This window comes from Balaenoptera borealis, assembly GCF_965194805.1.
Source record: "Balaenoptera borealis genome assembly, chromosome: 6".
Taxonomy (NCBI): Eukaryota; Metazoa; Chordata; class Mammalia; order Artiodactyla; family Balaenopteridae; genus Balaenoptera; species Balaenoptera borealis.
The window spans coordinates 9,414,278-9,435,018 of NC_138863.1; the positions used below are offsets into that span (position 1 = coordinate 9,414,278).

At 36.9% G+C, this 20,741-nt stretch overlaps 1 protein-coding gene across 20 annotated transcripts in view; it reads left to right on the top strand.

The window, feature by feature from the left end:
- TRIP12 (thyroid hormone receptor interactor 12) overlaps nucleotides 1-20,741 on the top strand; it is a 145,663-nt gene that overhangs the window by 89,723 nt on the left and 35,199 nt on the right. For 11 of the 20 annotated variants that reach the window (XM_082396154.1, XM_082396153.1, XM_082396139.1 and 8 more), the window contains 12 exons: nucleotides 5,541-5,689; nucleotides 8,774-8,809; nucleotides 8,891-8,986; nucleotides 9,783-9,875; nucleotides 10,071-10,232; nucleotides 12,873-12,941; nucleotides 13,032-13,197; nucleotides 15,464-15,581; nucleotides 15,700-15,859; nucleotides 17,681-17,834; nucleotides 19,633-19,861; nucleotides 20,187-20,305. In XM_082396154.1, the coding sequence (XP_082252280.1) occupies nucleotides 5,541-5,689; nucleotides 8,774-8,809; nucleotides 8,891-8,986; nucleotides 9,783-9,875; nucleotides 10,071-10,232; nucleotides 12,873-12,941; nucleotides 13,032-13,197; nucleotides 15,464-15,581; nucleotides 15,700-15,859; nucleotides 17,681-17,834; nucleotides 19,633-19,861; nucleotides 20,187-20,305 (1,551 nt within the window). The remainder of the gene's footprint in view (nucleotides 1-5,540; nucleotides 5,690-8,773; nucleotides 8,810-8,890; nucleotides 8,987-9,782; nucleotides 9,876-10,070; nucleotides 10,233-12,872; nucleotides 12,942-13,031; nucleotides 13,198-15,463; nucleotides 15,582-15,699; nucleotides 15,860-17,680; nucleotides 17,835-19,632; nucleotides 19,862-20,186; nucleotides 20,306-20,741) is intronic. The other 9 variants (XM_082396140.1, XM_082396157.1, XM_082396147.1 and 6 more) reach the window with 3 other exon arrangements.

Genomic DNA, 20,741 nt, shown 5'->3' on the forward strand with positions numbered 1-20,741 from the left:
TTATATATAGCCTACCTTATAGTAATACGTTATCATATCCCAAACAGTGCAACCACCTTACAGCAATTTAACTCTTTTTCTCCTGCCATCCTTTATGCTGTTGTTTAGTTTTACTTACACATGTGCTATAAACACAATAAGACAATTGTTGTTTCAGAACATCCATATTCTTTTATTTTTGCCCACATACATACCATTTCCAGTGTTCTTAATTCTTTCCTGAAGTCCCTTTTTTCTATCAGGATTGTTTCCCTTTAGAACTTTTTTTATATAGTGAGTGACTGCTAGTAATGATTTCTCTCTGCTTTTGTTGGAGAAATCCTTGATTTGCCTTAATTTTATTTTAACATCTTTATTGGAGTGTAATTGCTTTGCAGTGTTGCATTAGTTTCTGCTGTATAACAGAGTGAATCAGCTATATGTATACATATATCCCCATATCCCCTCCCTCTTGTGCCTCCCTCCCACCCTCCCTATCCCACCCCTCTAGGTGGTCACAAAGCACCGAGCCGATGTCCCTGTGAGCTGATGTCCCTGTGCTATGCGGCTGCTTCCCACTAGCTAGCTATTTTACATTTGGTGGTGTGTATATGTCCGTGCTACTCTCTCACTTCCTCCCAAGTCCATTCTCTACGTCTGCGTCTTTGTTCCTGTTCTGCCCCTAGGTTCTTCAGAACCATTTTTTTTAAGGTTCCATATATATGTGTTATGCTTTAATTTTATTTTATTTTGCAGATATTTAATAAATGTTTACTGAATGAATGCATTCTGATGTTTCCATTTTTTCTCTGCTTCTTTTTTTTCCTAAGCCAGCATTTTATTTATTTATTTATTTTTGGCTGTGTTGGTTCTTCGTTTCTGCGTGAGGGCTTTCTCTAGTTGCGGCAAGCGGGGTCACTCTTCATCACGGTGCGCGGGCCTTTCACCGTCGCAGCCTCTCTTGTTGCGGGGCACAGGCTCCAGATGCACAGGCTCAGTAGTTGTGGCTCACGGGCCCAGTCGCTCCGCGGCATATGGGATCCTCCCAGACCAGGGCGTGAACCTGCGTCCCCTGCATTGGCAGGCAGACTCTCAACCACTGCGCCACCAGGGAAGCCCATGCCCTAATTTTTAAAAGGTAATTTCCCCAGGTGTAAAATCTCATATTAGCACTTTGTAATGCTCTTCTGGTTTCCATAGTTTCTGTTTAAAAGTCTAACTGTTACCCTTTCAAGGCAATTCTTTTCTCCCAGCTTCTTTTAAGATTTGCTTTTTCAAACCATTATTAATTTTTAATAATTTGACTATATTAGGCCTATGTGACATTTTCTTTCATTTTTAATTTGCTCGGGTTTCACCGAGCCTTTGAATCTCTGAGTTGATAACTTTCATCAGTTTTGGAAGATTGTTGGCCATTATGTCTTCATATATTGTTTCACTTATCTCATTATCTCTTCAAATATTCTCCTTCCTTTTCTTCTGGGAGTATCAAGATTGTATGTTCAGACTTTGGACTTGATCTACCATGTCTCTCTAGCTCTATTTTTGTTTTTGTTTTTCCCAGGTTTTTCTTTTCCCCCCAGTTTGAAAACTTTCTGTTGACCGTATTTCAAATTAACTAATTGTTTTTTCTGCTGTCTTCTTCAGTATTTGGTTAAACTCATCAATGAATTTTAAATTTCAGATATTATGTTTTCCAGTTCTAGACAGTTCTTTGATTTTTAAAAATAGATTCCAATTCTCTGTTGAAATTCTTTTTTTTTCTTTAAATTTCTTTTTCTTTCTTTCTTTCTTCCTTTCTTCCTTTCTTTCTTTCTTTTCTTTCTTTCTTTCTGCGTTGGGTCTTTGTTGCTGCACACAGGCTTTCTCTAGTTGCCGTGAGCAGGGGCTACTCTTTGTTGCGGTGCACGGGCTTCTCATTGAGGTGGCTTCTCTTATTGCGGAGCATGGGCTTCAGTAGTTGTGGCACGTGGGCTCAGTAGTTGTGGCTTGCATTCCCTAGAACACAGGCTCAGCAGTTGTGGCGCACGGGCTTAGTTGCTCCGTGGCATGTGGGATCTTCCCGGACCAGGGATTGAACCTGTGTCCCCTGCACTGGCAAGTAGATTCTTAACCACTGCACCGCCAGGGAAGTCCCACTGTTGAAATTCTTTACATTCTTACCCATTTTGTCCATCTATGCTTATATTTTCAATTTATTAATCATAGTTATAGAATACTTACTTTATAATTTCTAGGGGTGTTAGTCTGCTTCTGTTGTCTTTTTTCCCCTTTTGATTGTTGTCACGTATTCCTCTGCCTCTTCATATGTCTGGTAATTGATTATGTGAACTGAAGAGACACCAAGTGATGTGTTCTACCAGTGAGTGTTTCCTCTTTTTCTGTGTTAAAGGGTCAGAAGCTGATCACTTTGCTCTAGTCAGGGCTTTACCTTGTTTTGACCGAGTTATAATTTTTATATGACTCATTTCACCTCTGGCTCATCCCAGTTTCTCTGTTGTGACCCTACCAGGGTTTTTTTGTGTGTTTGTTTTTGTTTGTTTTGTTTTTTTCAATTTGGCTGCACTCTGTGGCTTGTGGGATCTCAGTTCCCCAACCAGGGAATGAACGCAGGCCCTCAGCAGAGGAAGCTCAGAGTCCTAACCACTGGACTGCCAGGGAACTCTGTCTCCCAGGGGTTTTTTTGATTGAGAACCTTGCAAGTCTGTCTACTTAGACTTTCTATTCTTTATGCAGTTTCACAATGTGGCAGATGTCTTGAAGGTAGGGCACTGGCTGTGTATGAGTCAGGCCTCCTCCCTCTGTGGGGACTTTGTCCTCTGAGCACCCTGAGACTGCAGGAGTTTTCATTCTGTCTTACCAAAACTTCTGACTCAACCCCCAGCCCTCTTCACAGCTTCAGCAGATGTCCAGTGGGGTCAATTCAATTGAACACATCAGCCTCCTGTGATTCCCTGAAAGGCTGTGGGTTCTCCTCTCTGTATCAGCAGTTGGCAAACTACTGTCCAAGGGCCAAATCGGCCTCCTGTTTGTTTTGATATAGCCTGTGAACTAAAAGTGATGTTTACTTTTTAAATGGCTGAAGAAGTTTAAAAATTATTGTTTTGTGACTTGAAAATTAAATGAAATTCAAATTTCAGTGTCTGAAAATGAAGTTTGATTGGAATATAGCCATGCTCGGGTTATGTATTGGCTGTGTGTGCTTTTGTGCCACAGTGCCAGGGTCGAGTAGTGGCAGCAGTGACCTTGTGGTCTGCAGAACCCAAAATATTTACTCTCTGGCTCTTTATAGAAGATGTTTGCCTACCAACCCCTGATGTATAATAGTGGTTTTCAGAGTGTGGCCTGTAAATTCCAAGCTAGTTCCTGAGATCCTTACATTGAATTCATAAGGCCAAGACTGGTAATAACTACTAAGGTCTTTCCTTTTCTACTTTGTTCATGTTTGAATTAAAAGTGCAAAAGCTGTTGTGGTTGTAAAACTGCTGGTGCCTTAATTAGAGTCAAGGCAGTGGCACCAGACTACTGGCAGGTATTTTATTTTTCAGTGTCACATGGTCCTAGTAAAAAACTCCATGTTTACATAAGGATGCGCTTCCAAAACAAAGTCATTAATTTTGTCTTTACTAACGCGTCCATGTCTTTTAAATAGTCTTTGTGGCAAAGTAGGCCCGTTTTTCCACACGCTTCGTCTCTCGTAAGCTAGTTTCTTGGCTTGGAAGAGGGAGCAGGGGTGAGCGCACAGCTCTTTCTCATTCAGCCTGGCGCTCAGGCCGTTTGCAAGGACAGCAGCAAAACAGTGCTACTCGCCACTGTATTTTGTTGCTGTTGTTTTGGAAAATTGTGGTCTTTTTCACAAGTTTTTGTTTATATTAATATGTAATGAATTAACCAAGTATTTCAAAATGTTTCTCTTTTAGTTCCAGACACGTTTTATAAATAACAGTAGATATAAACCACACACATGGGGTCTCAGTAATTTTCAGGAGTATAAAATTATCCTTAAAACCAAAATTGATCTGTATGAGGTGGTTTCTCTTCACATGTCAGAGGAAAATAATGGCATTGACTTTTTGTTGTCATTTGGCATAAGGTCCTTTTAGGAACAGCCCAGAAGTCCAGTGGTGTTCGTGATGATTTGTTTGAGCACGCTGAAATGATCCGTGTGCTTAGACCTGCCAGCCTCGGTGTTGATAGAGCATCCAACGACTTGCGTCAGTTTTTCCTATTTTTGAACTATTTCATTCTTTAAAAACAAATCTAGAAGCAGCTGAAGATTTCTTTTGTTTTCATAGTTACTTTCCCTTCATTTTGTTCTTCCTTCCACATTATTTCAACACAAAAATGTTAAGCCTGCCCTAACTGGAACTGATAGTATTTAGTTTGAAAACTTTAAAGATGCTGTCCCTTTGAACTTCAATGTCTTGCAGTGTATTTTTGGACAGACTCTTAATTATGGTAAAGGGAGTTAGGCAGTGATAGTTACGCAGTTCATTAGCCACAGCCTTAAATAATAGAGAAAACAGACCTTGTCAGGATTATTATGTATCCCTTTGAAAGGTTTATGCCCTCCCAGAAGATCATTGATGCTTAATTGGGAAAAACTTTTTTTGATGTTCATATGAATTCCACATTCATTGACAGTTTCCAAACATATATCATTTCTAAGCATTTCAGTACTTAATGTAAAAAATCCAGTATACAAACAATAAACTGAAAAGGTCTCAGAAGGGAAAGGACTTGAAAGTAACCTCAGGTATAAGTTTATAAGCATTAATGGAGTTAATCATGGTTACAAGAAGGAGGGTGTCCAGGAAAATTTGAAACACATTTGTAGACTTTATTTTTGAGTGTCTTACTCGGTTTATTGACAACTTATTTATTGTGGTAGTTGATCCTTAGCATTTTTCAAATGTTTGGGTGATGGAATTGACCCTTAAAAGTAGAAGTACTCTAAAGCACTGTGATAGCAGCATCTGCACATGAAATGAGAGGAGGTGAAAAGGCCAGTCTTTTGCTGTTTTTAGAAAATATTTCATTCTTTTCATTCCCTTTTGTTAGATGCATTGTTCTGTTTGTCTGTATTTCCTTGCCCTTTTCACTGTTACTTGGACTCCATTTATCCTGATGGAGGTATTTAGGGGCATAGAACATTTCCTCTGATGCCTGGGCATCATTGTTTGCCAGGTTTTTATTATAGCAGAAGGCTTTCTGCTCACTAGTTATACATATTTTTGAAAGCATGTATGTTAAAGGTAGCAGTTCATATTAGTCTTATGGATATTAATTTTTGTTTCAGCTGTTAAATACCAATCAACTTCTCTCATTTAAGAAGATAAAACTTAGAGAAATATAAATAACTGTGACATTACTTTATGGCAGAGTAAATCCAGCTAATTTAATTACATCTTGAATAATCAGCAGCCTGTCTTAACACTGGTATAGACCTAGCCTTTAATTGGGATCCAAAGAAGAAAAGCAGCCAGCATGTAAAGTCACACTTAACACCTAGTAATAATTTTAAGTGTTTAAAAATAATGATTTTTTTTTTCCGTGTGAAGGTTCTAAGGCCCAGCAGCTTCTGCAAGGACTACAAGCAAGCGATGAAAGCCAGCAACTCCAGGCAGTTATTGAGATGTGTCAGTTATTGGTCATGGGAAATGAGGAGACACTAGGAGGGTTTCCTGTCAAGAGTGTTGTTCCAGCTTTGGTAAGAGAGTTTTCCCCTCGTTTTATCCCAGTCATCCTCTGAATGCTGCCCATATATATTTTTTTTTTTTTTACTAAAAACATGATTATTGTCGTTAAGAATTTTAAAACAGGATAGAACTAAGAGATAGTAGAGTGTGGCTTAGTGCTTTTATTTCATGCTTTATAGAGATTGTGCGTGACTGTTAATGATGAATGAGTAAAATTTCTAAACCATTTCTTTTTTTTAATAAATTTATTTATTTTTTATTTTTATTTTATTTTTGGCTGCATTGGGTCTTCGTTGCTGTGCGCAGGCTTTCTCTAGTTGCGGCAAGCAGGGGCTGCTCTTCGTTGCGGTGCGCGGGCTTCTCCTTGCGGTGGCTTCTTCTGTTGCAGAGCAGGGGCTCTAGGCGTGCAGGCTTCAGTAGTTGTGGCACGCAGGCTCAGTAGTTGTGGCGTGCAGGCTCAGTAGTTGTGGCACACGGGCTCAGTTGCTCCACAGCATGTGGGATCTTCCCGGACCAGGGCTCGAACCTGTGTCCCCTGCATTGGCAGGCGGATCCTTAACCACTGTGCCACCAGGGAAGCCCTAAACCATTTCTTGATGAATAGTTATGCTGTCTTTGATACTTCAATGACCATGTGGTTTTAAATTTTAAGTTGTTAGCCCCATCAGGTGATACCTTGACATACTATGCCAAAACTTACATGCTTTTTTCTTTTAAACTGGTGATTCACAGGACAATAACAAGCAGCTCACTTGTGGGTTCTCTTTGTGGGCCATCAAGGTTTCATGCTTGATAGCAGTGTGCATGGCAGAGCAGTTAAGCCGGAACACCACGTGGATCCTCCAGCTAAAAGAAAAGGTTTTATGTTAAGCAAAAACAAAAGAAACAAAACAATACTCAACAGTAGAAAAACAATTTTTAAAATCTTTTAAGGATTTTTCAACACAGTTGTGAGTTGGTATTTAGAATTTATTAATATCTTAATCGCTTAAGCTTTTTAATGTGAAAACAACGGGAAGAGAAATTGCCATTACTAAATGTAGGCCCTTGAGCATAATACATCTTTCAAATAGTGGCTTGGTAATTTTCTCAATGCTAGATTAAGGAAATTGGCTATAATTTAAGATTAAAATTAAGTCTGAATGAAATAGTAACAAAAGACTAACATAAGCATGAATATACATTCATAGTGTATTTTACCTTGGAAGTTAAATATCATTCAAGTCTTTACACATCTAGTAAAGTTGACAAAAATGGAACTGTGATTGGAGTATCAGATTGTCTCATTTGATCACATTATCACATTATGGAGAGAGCTGAGTGAAGACAAGTTAAATACAAGATGACATAGTCTTTATTCGGCCTGTTCTTATTTGTTGGATGGCTCTGCTCTGGCAGGAAGTGATAAAGGATAGAGCAGTGTCTTTACCTTCTGCCATGCAGACCTCCTGGTAACAAAAGCTAGCTCTCAAGTCTTACCAGTTCCACTCTACAGGTTTGCATATTAATTTTTTAATGTTTCATGAAAGCAGTATTAGCCTTTGTACTCTGACATTTACCTATGTTTATATTCATGCTCAAATTATTGATTTCTTCAATAGCTGGCTTTTATGACCTGAATTAAACTTCCTTGTTTGTTTTTGTTCATTGAAAAATAAATAGTAACAAAGAACTAGGTTTACCACGTACTTATCTCTGTTAAACAGCAGTTTTTATTGGTTAAATAAAGAAGTTGTTAAATCTAGGCAGAAACATTAGCATAATCCAATTTTCTTAATTTGCTGGTGGTATTGATTAGATTTACATACTTGGCAGACCTGCACAAGTCAGCTCATGCTGTTAATAATGAATTGTCCAGATTTATCTTTCATCACAGTTGAATATTATAAATATATATCCATCAATCACCATACACCTGTGTGACCATAAACAGTGTTTTTTGGTGAAGAATCTGTTTACAGCAGTTCTTCCCAAATGTGGTATTACAAGGTTCATTCCACCTTAAAGAATTGGAGAACTTATTACTTTTCCTGTTAGCATAACAACCACTTCAACTTAGAGTAGGTGTTTTATAAGTGACTGATTTGTAGGTGATTTGAGACAGAGCGTGCACTCTTGTGCATGTATGTGTGTGTTTATGTTGTGTGTTTAACAAAAGCAGTTATCAGGATCTCTGGTATATAGATATATTTTACCAAGCATAATTCAGAGCTGAGAAGACATTCATATTAAATGAATATTGCATTAGGATATCTGATATCTGACTTACATTTAATTGAAAGGTACTTTACAGCTTAAATTCAACGCATTTAAAATTTCCATTGAACTAGAAGACAGTGAATGATTGTCTCTTTCCCCAAGTAGGAAATTTCTTTGGTAGCTTTGGCTGCTTCAGGAAGATGGAGTGTATATCTGTAGTAGTTTTGCATCCCCTCCTTTGAAAAACATGGTTAAAATCTGCTTAAGGTCTTTCCCACAAGAAAAACTAAAATAAAATCAGATGTTTAGACTAACTCATGCATTTGTAAAATAATTATATTACTTTGAGTTTTAATTAGCGCATAATTCATTTTTGATGTGATCAATATCATGTTTAAATCCTATACTACTGTGTATTTTACAGCTGAGTTAAATGGTGCTTCGCTCAACTTTTAGAGAAGCTAATTTACAAGAGTTTAAGCTATGATATTGAATCTGTACTGATAGTTGTTAATTTAACAAATGTCAGTGCATTGCTGGTCTGTTTACTTATGTATAATACTTATTGACACCTGTTAAGCCCTCAGTGACATGTTAATGGGCTTCTGAATGGGGGAATAGAGGCACCAGGAGGGTTGATTGTAAGCAGCAGGAAGGCTTTGCTTTTGACCTGGATCATTGGTGATGATTATCCCAAGTCAGTGCTTCAGTGTGTGTGTCATGCCATCCTAAGAATAATCATTTCTTGTGTATGCATGCTAGGTTTTAACTTGATATTATTTTTGTATGGTAAAATTCTTGGATCATGCAGTTCTATTTCAGTTGAAGTAGAAGAAATACTTCTAGGACTTCTAAGAATATAGCTTCTAATACTTTGTTATAATCTTTTTAAACAGATAACATTACTGCAGATGGAGCATAATTTTGATATTGTAAGTATGTACTATATTTTTAAAAATCACTCCAAATTTAAACTTTGAGTTTTTATTGAGTAAAAATGGCTGCTTTTCTAGATGAACCACGCTTGTCGAGCCTTAACATACATGATGGAAGCACTTCCTCGATCATCCGCTGTTGTAGTAGATGCAATTCCTGTCTTTTTAGAAAAGGTAATCCTACTTTTGCCCAACTTGTTTGAAAGCAGGCATAGGGGAATCAAGTTGAGAACTCTTGACTGTTGAATTCTAAAGTAGTACATCAAATTGTGAGGCCACATTAAAAGACATTTTTTAGCATCCATTATCTAACTAAAGTATATTTTTTAGCCAAGGTTCCAGAAAAATGTTTTATGTCTAGCAGAACGGCAGTTTAAAGTTGATGCTAATAAAGCATTTGTAAAATCAACCCAGTATTATAATTTTTTAATAATAACAATTACTGCCTTAGTATAAAATCTTTCAGAGAAGAACTTAAAGCACTTGATTAAAAATAATCTCATTATTTCTAGAAAACATCCCAGTGAGGTTGATAGCTATTTATACCCTCATTTTACAGCTGAGAAGGCTGAGACAAAGTGCCTTGCTCAAGGTCATAGCACAGTAAAGTTTGCATTATCTGATAACTGGAATATGGTATAAAGTTTAAAACTTGATTTTTAAAATTTATTGTATAAACCAACCCATTTATTTTAAATATGAAGGTTTAAAGTTATATAATTGAATTTAGTTTATTCTCTATGTAAAACATATTTTTCAATATCTTTAAAGTAGTTGGAAGGACAAAAAAATATATTGCCAGTATGTTTGGCTTAAGCGCATAAATCGCTGGTTTCCTATGGTGGGTTTCAGGTTAGAGGCAGTATAGATTGATGGAAATTAGAGAAAGTGTTGTTTATTCATGTCAAAGATGAGCAATGAGTAAAAAACTTGAATGATAACCTTAAGTTTCCTGTTTATATGTTCCCAGCTGCAAGTTATTCAGTGTATTGATGTGGCAGAGCAGGCCTTGACGGCCTTGGAGATGTTATCACGTAGACACAGTAAAGCCATTCTACAGGCGGTAAGTGTTGTTACCGAAGGACTATATTTCATTTAATGTTGGATTTTAGATCCACATTTGTATTAGTTCCTAGATTGCAGTCTCTATAAGGTACACATGCTGTTTCCAAGTGATGTGCTAGACTTTTAGGAGGCTTTTTTTTTTAATTGCTGATAAAAGGGTATTTCTTGGCTTTAACAGTTTCCTATATTTTAGGGTGGTTTGGCAGACTGCTTGCTGTATCTAGAGTTCTTCAGCATAAATGCCCAAAGGAATGCACTAGCAATTGCAGCCAATTGCTGCCAGAGTATCACGCCAGATGAATTTCATTTTGTGGCAGATTCCCTCCCATTGCTAACCCAAAGGCTAACCCACCAGGTAAAACATAAACCTATTTTATGTATCATAAAACATTTTTATTACATTTTTTTAAATGCTAATTTCAACTAGGGTCTTAAATCTTCCAACTGGATATGTAACTTGGAAATGTTCTCATCTGTGTTTTTTCCTGTTACCTAGTCATGTACTATATATTAGGTTATTTTATGAAATTTCGGTGGATTTACCCAGATGAACAGTACTTCTTCGTTTATGATATCTTCAACTATTTTGACTTTAGGGGTAAATTTATTATTTCAGCAAACACTGAGTGTTTCCTATGTAATATGATCAGAATTTCCTTTTAGAAAGATCACCGTTTCCTGAAAGGTATTGGGTTAGGCAGGCAAGACTAGGAGGGTATGGGTTAAGATCAGAAGAGAGATGAGACTATGTATGTGCCAGATAGAAATGAAATAAGAAATGCAGACTGCAACTGTCTGGGGTTGGAGAAGAACAGGAGCGATTAGGAGATGGAATCAGTGGGCCTGGTGTTGCAGTATGAGAAGCAGAGCTTATAGAGCCCCTGGTGGAGGACAGTTCGTGAGTTAAGCTTCGAGATTTTAGAGAAATTGAATTTTCTTGTAATGTTTCAAAGTGTTGTTATTGCTAAAGAGCTTTTTAGAGATCTGACTTTTAAGTCACCTTTACAAAGTGTGCTTAAAATCTTCTTGGGGAAAATTAGGTACATAAAATATACAGGCATACCTCGGAGATACTGTGGGTTCAGTTCTGACCACTGCAGTAAAGCGAAATATCACAATAAAGCGAGTCACAAGAATTTTTTGGTTTCCCAGTGCGTATGAAAGTTCTTTTTACACTACAGTGTAGTCGCCCCAACCCCCAGGCGACGGACCGGTAGCGGTCCATGGCCTGTTAGGAACCGGGCCGCACAGCAGGAGGTGAGCAGCGGGCGAGCGAGCGAAGCTTCATCTGTATTTACAGCCGCTCCCCATCGCTCGCATTACCACCTGAGCTCTGCCTCCTGTCAGATCAGCGGCGGCATTAGATTCTCATAGGAGCACAAACCCTACTGTGAACTGCACATGCAAGGGATCTCGATCATGCGCTCCTTACGAGAATCCAACGCCTTATGATGACCTGAGGTGGAGCTGAGTCGGTCCCATCACCCCCAGATAGGACCATGTAGTTGCAGGAAAACAAGCTCAGGGCTCCCACTGATTCTGCATTATGGTGAGTTGTATAATTATTTCATTATATATTACAGTGTAATAATAATAGAAAGAAATAAAGTGCACAGTAAGTGTAATGCGCTTGAATCATCCCGAAATGCACCCCCCCCCCAAATCTGTGGAAAAATTGTCTTCCATGAAACTGGTCCCTGGTGCCAGAAAGGTTGGGGACCGCTGATGTAGTCTATTAAGTGTGCAATAGCATTGTGTCTAAAAAAAAAACAATGTACATAACTTAATTAAGAAATCCTTCATTGTTAAAAAATGCTAACCATCATTTGATTCTTCAGGGACTCGTAATCTTTTTGCTGGTGGAGGGAGGGAGGGTTTAAAATGTTGGGAGAATTACCACAATGTAATACAGAGACAGGAAGTGAGGCAGTGCTGTTGGACAAATAGCGCCACCAGACTTGCTGGGTGCAGGGCTTCCACAAACCTTCAATTTGTCAAAAATGCAGTATCTGCGAAGTGCACTAAAGTGAAGCACAATAAAATGAGGTATACCTATATTAAATAAGGTGTTTACATAAGATAGGTAAAATAATATTGATTATTGAATCACTGGAGGATTTTGCTTCTAAGATGATCAAGACACAAGTAGTGCCATTCATTTTTTATTTATTTTAAAAAACTTAGCAGGCTGAGATAACCTTTCCTTTATGGGGGCTAGAAATGTTCTCTAGTTAGGTGTGAGTTCACCTTATTTTGGAAGTATGGCCCGAGAATCAGAGAAGTTAAATAGTGGGCCCTGTTATTGTAGCATTCTTTCTAGACTTAAATCGTGACAGCGAAGGTGTAGGACTTCTGTAATACCAGAATTACTTTCATTTTTACACAACTAAGTCTAGTTTTTACATCTGAAGCCCATTTATCAATTAGAAAAAAACCGAAGTCTATCAAAATATGCCATTAAATTGTTCTTTCTATTCTTAAGAGAGTTATTCCAAATGTTTTCTCATTAAGATCAGTCTAATAGTATTTAGATTGTTTTCATAATGATAGAGCAAAGCTATATCAAGTTTTTCTTACTATCAGTAAACCTCTGGTTCACATACATACTTAACTATTTACAACTTTTTAGTGAATGCATGTTTTAAGCATTTCTACTTGTAAGGCTTTTTAGAATGGTAGGATGTTTATTTTTTCTTTATTATAGTTTTTGTTTAGGTATTGAAATTATAGAAGTACAAAAGTTGTTCCCTTTCTATGTATTTGCTTTTTATATGTTGGGTTCTTAATGGAGGAGAGAGGTTCTATCAGTATGATTCCCTTTGCTTTGAAATCATGACATTACTGATTGTTTGCTTATTAGGGTCACAGCATTTTCAAAGCTCATATCTAATTAAGTAAGTCTTGAAGAATTTGGGGTTAGGAAGAAGATAAGGGAGTTACGTACAACAGTGAAAATGTTTTATATTAACAAACTTTATTTTCCTTTATTAAAAAGGACAAAAAGTCAGTAGAAAGCACTTGCCTTTGTTTTGCACGTCTCGTGGACAACTTCCAACATGAGGAGGTAAGCATTTAGTCTTTGTTGGTATTTTCATGAAGTTGTTAAATTGCTGCCTCACGAAGTAACAGCTTTTTCTTTCTTGTGTTTGTGAAGAATTTACTCCAGCAGGTTGCCTCCAAAGATCTGCTAACAAATGTTCAACAACTATTGGTAGTAACTCCACCAATTCTAAGTTCTGGGATGTTTATAATGGTGGTTCGCATGTTTTCTTTGATGTGTTCCAACTGTCCAACTTTAGCGGTTCAACTTATGAAGCAAAGTAAGTGCTATTTTATTATTCTGTTTTATACAGGAAAAACAGCTTGTGTTTGTGTGTGTGTGTGTGTGAGTTTAATATCTGTTAATAAGTAAAGTCAACATAAGCAAGTAGAAATGGCTAATATCACAGGCACTGGATAGTAAAGGAAGAAAAATGTTAATATGTAATAAATTTGTGTTGTGACAATATAGTAATGCTGCCTACATGCAATTTTTAAAGTATATAATATATTAAAATTTTACCCTTGGTGTAGGGCTAAAGACCCAAAGTCATTGCTTTCTGTACAATATCAATTAAGTAATGATGCTTCATTAGGAGAATTCTGAGTTTTATGTTACCAGTAACCGCTTCTCTTTTGCTTATAGGTAGTTCTTTTTTCCCACATTAGATTTTCCAGCAGTTTATGATTCCAGAATGCTTTCTTCCCTCAAAATGTTGGAACTTATTTACACAGATGAATGTCTCTGATCTTTGCTACTTTAATATTTCTAAGCCTTTCCCAAACTTACATGTGCAGGGTATCAAGTTTTATCGCACTGGTATTGCAATTGCCCATTACTCTCTTAAACCTTAGATTTCACAAGTTAATGTCAGAAGACATCCATATGTTGTTATTTTTGCTGGTAGAGCGTTGATCACTTTTTTATGAAGCACCTATCATTGTGGCTAATTTCATGTCCATAATTCTAATCTTTGAGGGCGTTACCTTGGGAGTCAGTGGTGACACTCACTGACAAAACAGTCTTTGTCCCACCACTTCAAACAGAATATTAAGGGGTATAAGAGACTTTTTTGGGGGGGGTGGGGGGGGACTCAGTTTTATATTTCGCATTACTTGTGAATTTTAGCACATGGCACAGAATTTTGTAGAAAAATAGTGTTGCTGAGGTGCTTTATTGAAGAGATTCCTCTTACAGCATTGAGTCATTCCTGAACTTAGTATTCCAGGGAACCCTGTTTTGCTTACGCCATGAACAGAGTCCTCTCTGCGTAGATAAGCTTGGGGAAGGTTTAACTCTTTTTTTGCGTAGTCATAATGTACTTTGCTTATTAAAATCGCTAGGACCCCCTTGAATTTCCCCACTTCTTGAAGTTTGCCCACAGGATTATCTCTTGTTACCGTGTGGTGTGGCACAGCATTTTCCTATATCCTGGTTTGGGAAATTCCTGTCTGACTTGTTTGTTTTAACGTTTTGGAATTTTTTCTTTAGTATGATGAATGTTTTCACCTCTTCTGCATACTTTAGGAAGTTTGCCACATAATTATTCTACTTCAGTAACACGAACCTCTCTGGTTCTTTCCATTCTGTTGTCATCCTCTGATCTCTTTAAAAAAGAAAAAGTTAATAATGTACCATTGCCATCTATTCATATTTCTTAAGAAAGGTGGCAAAATGACTTTTTCAAGAACTTTTTAAAAATTTTAATCACTGTTTGTGAAATTTCAGTGAGTCAGAGATTTATCCACACCCCTCTGCCCAAATTAATGGTGAATACTTTCCTTGACAACAGAACTTACTGATTACTGGCAGAACATTTCAATGAAATGTTTATGTATATTTTGCATATGTGTAGTATTTTATAGATACCAACAGAGACACAGCCCTGTCTTTGGGTCGTAGCTGTTAGAATGACCAAAACCTTTGGAGCCTGGGGGCTTCCTCCACTCACTGTCAGTGTCAGTACACTAAACTAGTTTTCATGCAAATTCTTCCATAAACTGATGTCTTCTGGGGATGGAAGCTTATGGTAGAGGATATTTTAATGATCTTTAAATTTAGTTGGCATGCTTACTGTCATTTAAGGTAAAGGTTTTCCTGATCACAGTATGGTAATTTCAGATGCTTTTAACTGCTGTGTTTTATTCTGTTGGTCACATGTTTGCAGTATATTTGAATTGAAGACAAATATACATATATACTTGAGTCGAGGATAAAATATGTTTAGTACACTTTTTTGCAAAGCACTGTGCTCCTCAAGGAAAGTAATACAAGATCCCTGAAGTCTCTGCAGTGGATTTGTGATTAGGTGTCTTGCTGGAAGGTTAGGACTCAAACTTAAGTCCTCAGAAAGAAATTGTTTAAATCTTTATGATTTTTTTAAGGTTTTAATGACAACTCACTTGGATTTTTCACTTTAATTTCTGTGGTATATAGCTGTACAAGAAAATGTTTCTGATTGTTTCCCCCCTAGGCAATGATTACCTTTTAAATATGGCAATATAAGTAGCTTCATAGGGTTTTGCTTTTTGTTGTTGGTTTTACAGACATTGCAGAAACACTTCACTTTCTCCTGTGTGGTGCCTCCAATGGAAGTTGTCAGGAACAGATTGATCTTGTTCCACGAAGTCCTCAAGAACTGTATGAACTGACATCTCTGATCTGGTAAAGATTGGGCCAATAATAACTGTGGTTTATAGGAGGGTATTTTACTTGAGAAACCTGGTGTTTACTGACAGCTCAGGAAGCTACTTATTAAAATAATTGCACCTTTCGTTTTCAGTGAACTTATGCCATGTTTACCAAAAGAAGGCATTTTTGCAGTTGATACCATGCTGAAGAAGGGAAACGCACAGAACACAGATGGTGCGATATGGCAGTGGCGTGATGACCGGGGCCTTTGGCATCCCTATAACAGGATTGACAGCCGGATCATTGAGGTAGTAGTTTCATCGTACCGTTTAAATATGTCTTCTTTGGTGGAGAGTGGGTGTAGGGCTGGAGTGGGGAGGTGGACGTGTGTACTTAAATGTGCTCAATGTGGAATTAACTCAAGATTTTCTCGTTTTGTCTCCTGAGAACAAGGTCCTCATTTCTGTTCAGGGCAGAAAACATGATGTTCTAGTGCTGCTGCTGCTCACTACCTGATTGACTTGGAGCAAGTAATTTAAGACCTTTGTTCCATAGCTTCCTCCTTTCTGCAAGGAAACACGGGAGGAGTTAGGCTACATGTTTCTAAAAGTCCCTTCTATCTCCTCTCCAGAAGAAGTCTCTCAAAAGCAAAGATTACGTACAAGTAGCTGCTTCTCAGTATTTTTAAAGAGCAAAAATATGGAAACAATCTAAATATCTAGCTTTAGATGAATGATTAAGTAAATTGTGAAATATACATAGGTTTTTATATAGTCCAGACCTTAATGGGATAAATTTTAATGACTTAAAATATGATATGCTATAAATGAAAACAAAATGTTCAAAAAAATTATGTGACTGACTCTTGGGAACTCGGCAAAAGAAAAGAGGAATAATAACAAAGGAAAGAAACACACTAAAATATTTAGTGATTTTTCTGTGAAGGTTTTTATGCGTGATTTTATCCTTTTTTCCATACTTCTTCATATTAAGTTTGCACAGAAATATTTCAAAAATTTCTCAGGAAAATATTTGCCCTAGTTTAGGAAGTGTTGGGTCACTGCATTATTTGAGATGCCAAGCATCATTTACTAATGTTTTCATATATAAGTTACTTTAAGTATTAATATGTTTTCTGATTTCAACCTGTGTTAATTTGAATTTTTTGGGACATGACACTTAAATAGACTTTTTTCTTTAAGGTCCTTTCCCCTAGTTAGTTTCTAAAAATGAGTTTGTGAAAAACATGTTACAAGATCAGAAGATCTTATGAAAATGTCTAAATTCAGAGCTAGCTGTTATGTTATGAGGAAGTTAAAGGTGACTGGTCTTTGTGCATTGTTAGCCTTAGTTTATAAGTAGGTCGCGGTCTCTAACGCTAAGCATTCTTCTTTTTAGCATTTTCCCGATAATTGTATATTCACTGTTAGTTTACTGTCTTGTACTTCCTAAGAGTCCTGTCTTCCATTCAACCAAGGAATTCCATAAGAATGAATATTTTATCACTTCTTTAGGCTGTCTAAAATCAAGCAAACAGTGTTAATCATATTGTCTCATTTGAGATACATACTTTGTAATACTTGCCACCCCTGGGGATTACTTTCTTTAGTTCCAATTGTGTCCCTTTCAATCTTAGGGCATCATTTAAATGTAAAGTCTTTTTTGTTTCCTAAGGATAATTTTATAGGATCATTTTGTTTAAAGGAGGATTTTGATGGGCTGCTAGGAATCCATGCTGTAAATAACGTCTTAACCTAAGAATTAGATACTAAGATTTATGGATAACAATTTTTTTTCTGTCAGCAATGTCTTCAAGGCCTTTTTAACACAAATAGTGTCATCTTCATGTCAGTGATTCTACATGACTGGATCCTTCATCAGGATTTTACCTGTATTTGTCTCAGGGGACCTGATAGGTCCTGTAATGTATATTTGTGTTTAATTAAGAACGGTTTGTTGGGTGAATGAGTTTTGTCACATCCACACTATTAAAACTTCTATATTGTTACTTCACCATCTAAAACCTGATGAAACAAATATGTAAGTTAGCATTTATTGAGGGTTCCCACTGTGTCTTAAGTTGATAAATTTCTCCATGTTTATATTCAAGGTTTCTCTCTCTTTGCTCTCAGGCAGCCCATCAGGTCGGTGAGGATGAGATAAGCTTGTCCACTCTGGGACGAGTTTATACTATTGATTTTAATTCTATGCAGCAAATCAATGAGGACACGGGAACAGCACGTGCCATTCAGAGAAAACCTAACCCCTTAGCCAATACTAACAGTAGTAAGTATCTTTTGAGTTGAAAGTAGTGCTGTATTGTCTGTGAGTAGTATTTGCAATAACAAATAATTGTTTTATGGAGTGTTATTATTAAACTTAAGACAGTTGCATAGTAGTAATTAATTTTTTGTTGTTGCTTTAATTGGCAAATGAGCCAGTATTAACTGGCATCTTCCCCAAGATTTTCCTGCTTTTGTGATTTGCAGTGTCCTGGACTTTCATCAGAATTGTCCTGTGCATCCCTTTTCCCACCACTGCCTTCCAGTTTTATTGAGATATAATTGACACACAGCACTGTATAAGTTTAAGGTGTACAACATAATGGCTTGACTTACATACGTCATGAAATGATTATCCCATAAGTTGAGTGAACATCCAGCTTCTCATAGATAGAAATTAAAGAAATAGAAAAAAAAATGTTGTGTGTGGTAAGAAACTCTTAGCGTTCATATATAACATCAGCAGTGTTCACTATATTTGTCATGTACGTTACATCCCTAGTACTAATTCACCTTATAACTGGGAAAGCTTATACCTTATGACTGCCTTCATCCAGTCCACCCCCTGCTGCCCCCCCGTCCCCCCACCACCCAGTAACCACAGATCGGATCTCTTTGAGTTTGGTTTTGAAGTATAATGAACTTACAATGCTGTGTTAGCTCCTGTTACACAACATAGTGATTCAGTACTTCTGTACATTTCAAAAAGATCGCCATGATAAGTCTACTTACTATCTGTCACCAAAGGTATTATATACAACAGTAAATGACTGTATTCCCCATGCTGTACATTTCTTACTCGTGACTCATTTATTCTGCAACTGGAAGTTTGTTTCCCTTAATCTCCCTCACTTATTTCTTTTCTCCCCTCACCCCCTCCCCTTTGGCAACCGCCAGTTTGTTCTCAGCAGCCCATGCAGTTTCTAAAATCTGATCCTTTCATCCCTGTTTCACCTTTGGATCCACTCACACCCCATCATATTAGCTCTTTCCAGCCTTTTATTTTATACTTTCCCACCAAAATTCTCTTAATTAATGAAGAATAGGTGATCGTGATTTTTTTTCTTTTCAGGTTTCTGTCATTTGTTCCTTTCCTGAGGGATTTAGTTCATTGATTTTGCAGGTCTAGGCTAGAGTGCAAGGGTCAGCATACTGTTTCTGAAAAGGACCAGATAGTAAATATTTTAACCTTCGCAGGCCATGCAGTCTCTGTATTCAGCACTGCTCTTGTAGCTCCCAAACAGCCATATACAATATATAAACAAATATATGTGGCTGTGTTCCAACAAAATTTATTTACAAAAATAGGTGGTGGGTGGATTGGGCCTTTGGACCATACTTTGCCAACCCCTGTTCTAGCGCTTTTCATCCGTTACCTTTCCCCTGCACCTTATTCCCTCTAATCATAAGTGACAGGTCATCTTGTTTTTCCAGTTTCTTGCTACATACTCACTGTCCAGTTTTTCAACTCTGTTTATTTCTTACTAGTGGTTTAGCTGGCTAATACTGAAACATCTCCAATATTTTGTGGAACATATATTAGTAAAAATAAGAGATACAGTGTAGTGGTGCCTTGTGCTTTTCAGCTGGCCAGAATGGTCAGTGGTTTTTTAGCTGGCTAAAATTTGTCTTCATGCCATTTATAGACCCCGGTTGATTGCATTAGATAAGTTAATTTGCTTTATAACCAAAAAGTTCTTATAGAATTTCAGACAATTATATCAGCTTGAATGCTTTATGTTATTTACTTTATTGTGTTTCTGAAGTCTGTAACTTTAGGATTATACATGTTTTTATTACAGGTGGATATTCAGAGTTAAAGAAGGATGATGCTCGAGCACAGCTTATGAAAGAGGATCCGGAACTGGCTAAGTCTTTTATTAAGACATTATTTGGTGTTCTTTATGAAGTGTATAGTTCCTCAGCAGGACCTGCGGTCAGACATAAGTGCCTTAGAGCAATTCTTAGGATAATTTATTTCGCGGATGCCGAACTTCTAAAGGATGTCCTGAAAAATCATGCTGTTTCAAGGTGTGTTCATGAAAGTGGTGAAAACGCTTTAGAAATCCAAGTCTCTGCAAGTAACTTCAGAAATCTTTAAAGAAATAATATAGAAAAAATATGCACAAAACAGTTTATTTGGAGTATTTTGAGCCCTTCGTTGTCTTTCTGTATTCACAAACACCTTTGATAAAGAATAAATTAAATGCAAAAGTTGAGCATTTAAGAAAAATTCTTGTTCTGGCGGACTGGTTTGACACTTAAAATATTTTGCTCTCAAATTTAAAGTAGGATGGCCAGCAGTAATTATCAAATTCAGACAAATGTTTTATATACAAATGCTTTCTTTTTTTAGTCATATTGCTTCCATGCTATCAAGCCAAGACCTGAAGATAGTAGTTGGAGCACTTCAGATGGCAGAGATCTTAATGCAGAAGTTACCTGATATTTTTAGTGTTTATTTCAGAAGAGAAGGTAATGCCGTTCATGATAGTTAATTCATGGTTTATCTTTTAGTCTAAACATTATTTCAGTAGAAGTATAGTTATATTCTATAGAAAAAAAATTAAACTGTTATTTTTATGTAAGATATTTGCATGCTTACAGCTTTAATACATATAGAGCATCTTTTATAAATCTTTTATTATAGATTGTGTGAGATTCACTGTCTGTTGATGAACATTTAGTAAGTTTCAACGATTTGAGTGTTTATGGCCCAGAAGCAATCACTGACTTTTCTTCTTATGCTGATAACATACAGTTGCCCATAAAGATTCTTTGAAAAAGTCAGAGGTCACTTTCCCAAGGAATACTATTAGTAGATCAGAACAGCTGTAAAAGGGATTATTTTTTTACTTCACTGTGTAGATAATGGAATATTTCAAGGCTTGGAATAATCTTCAGAATGCAA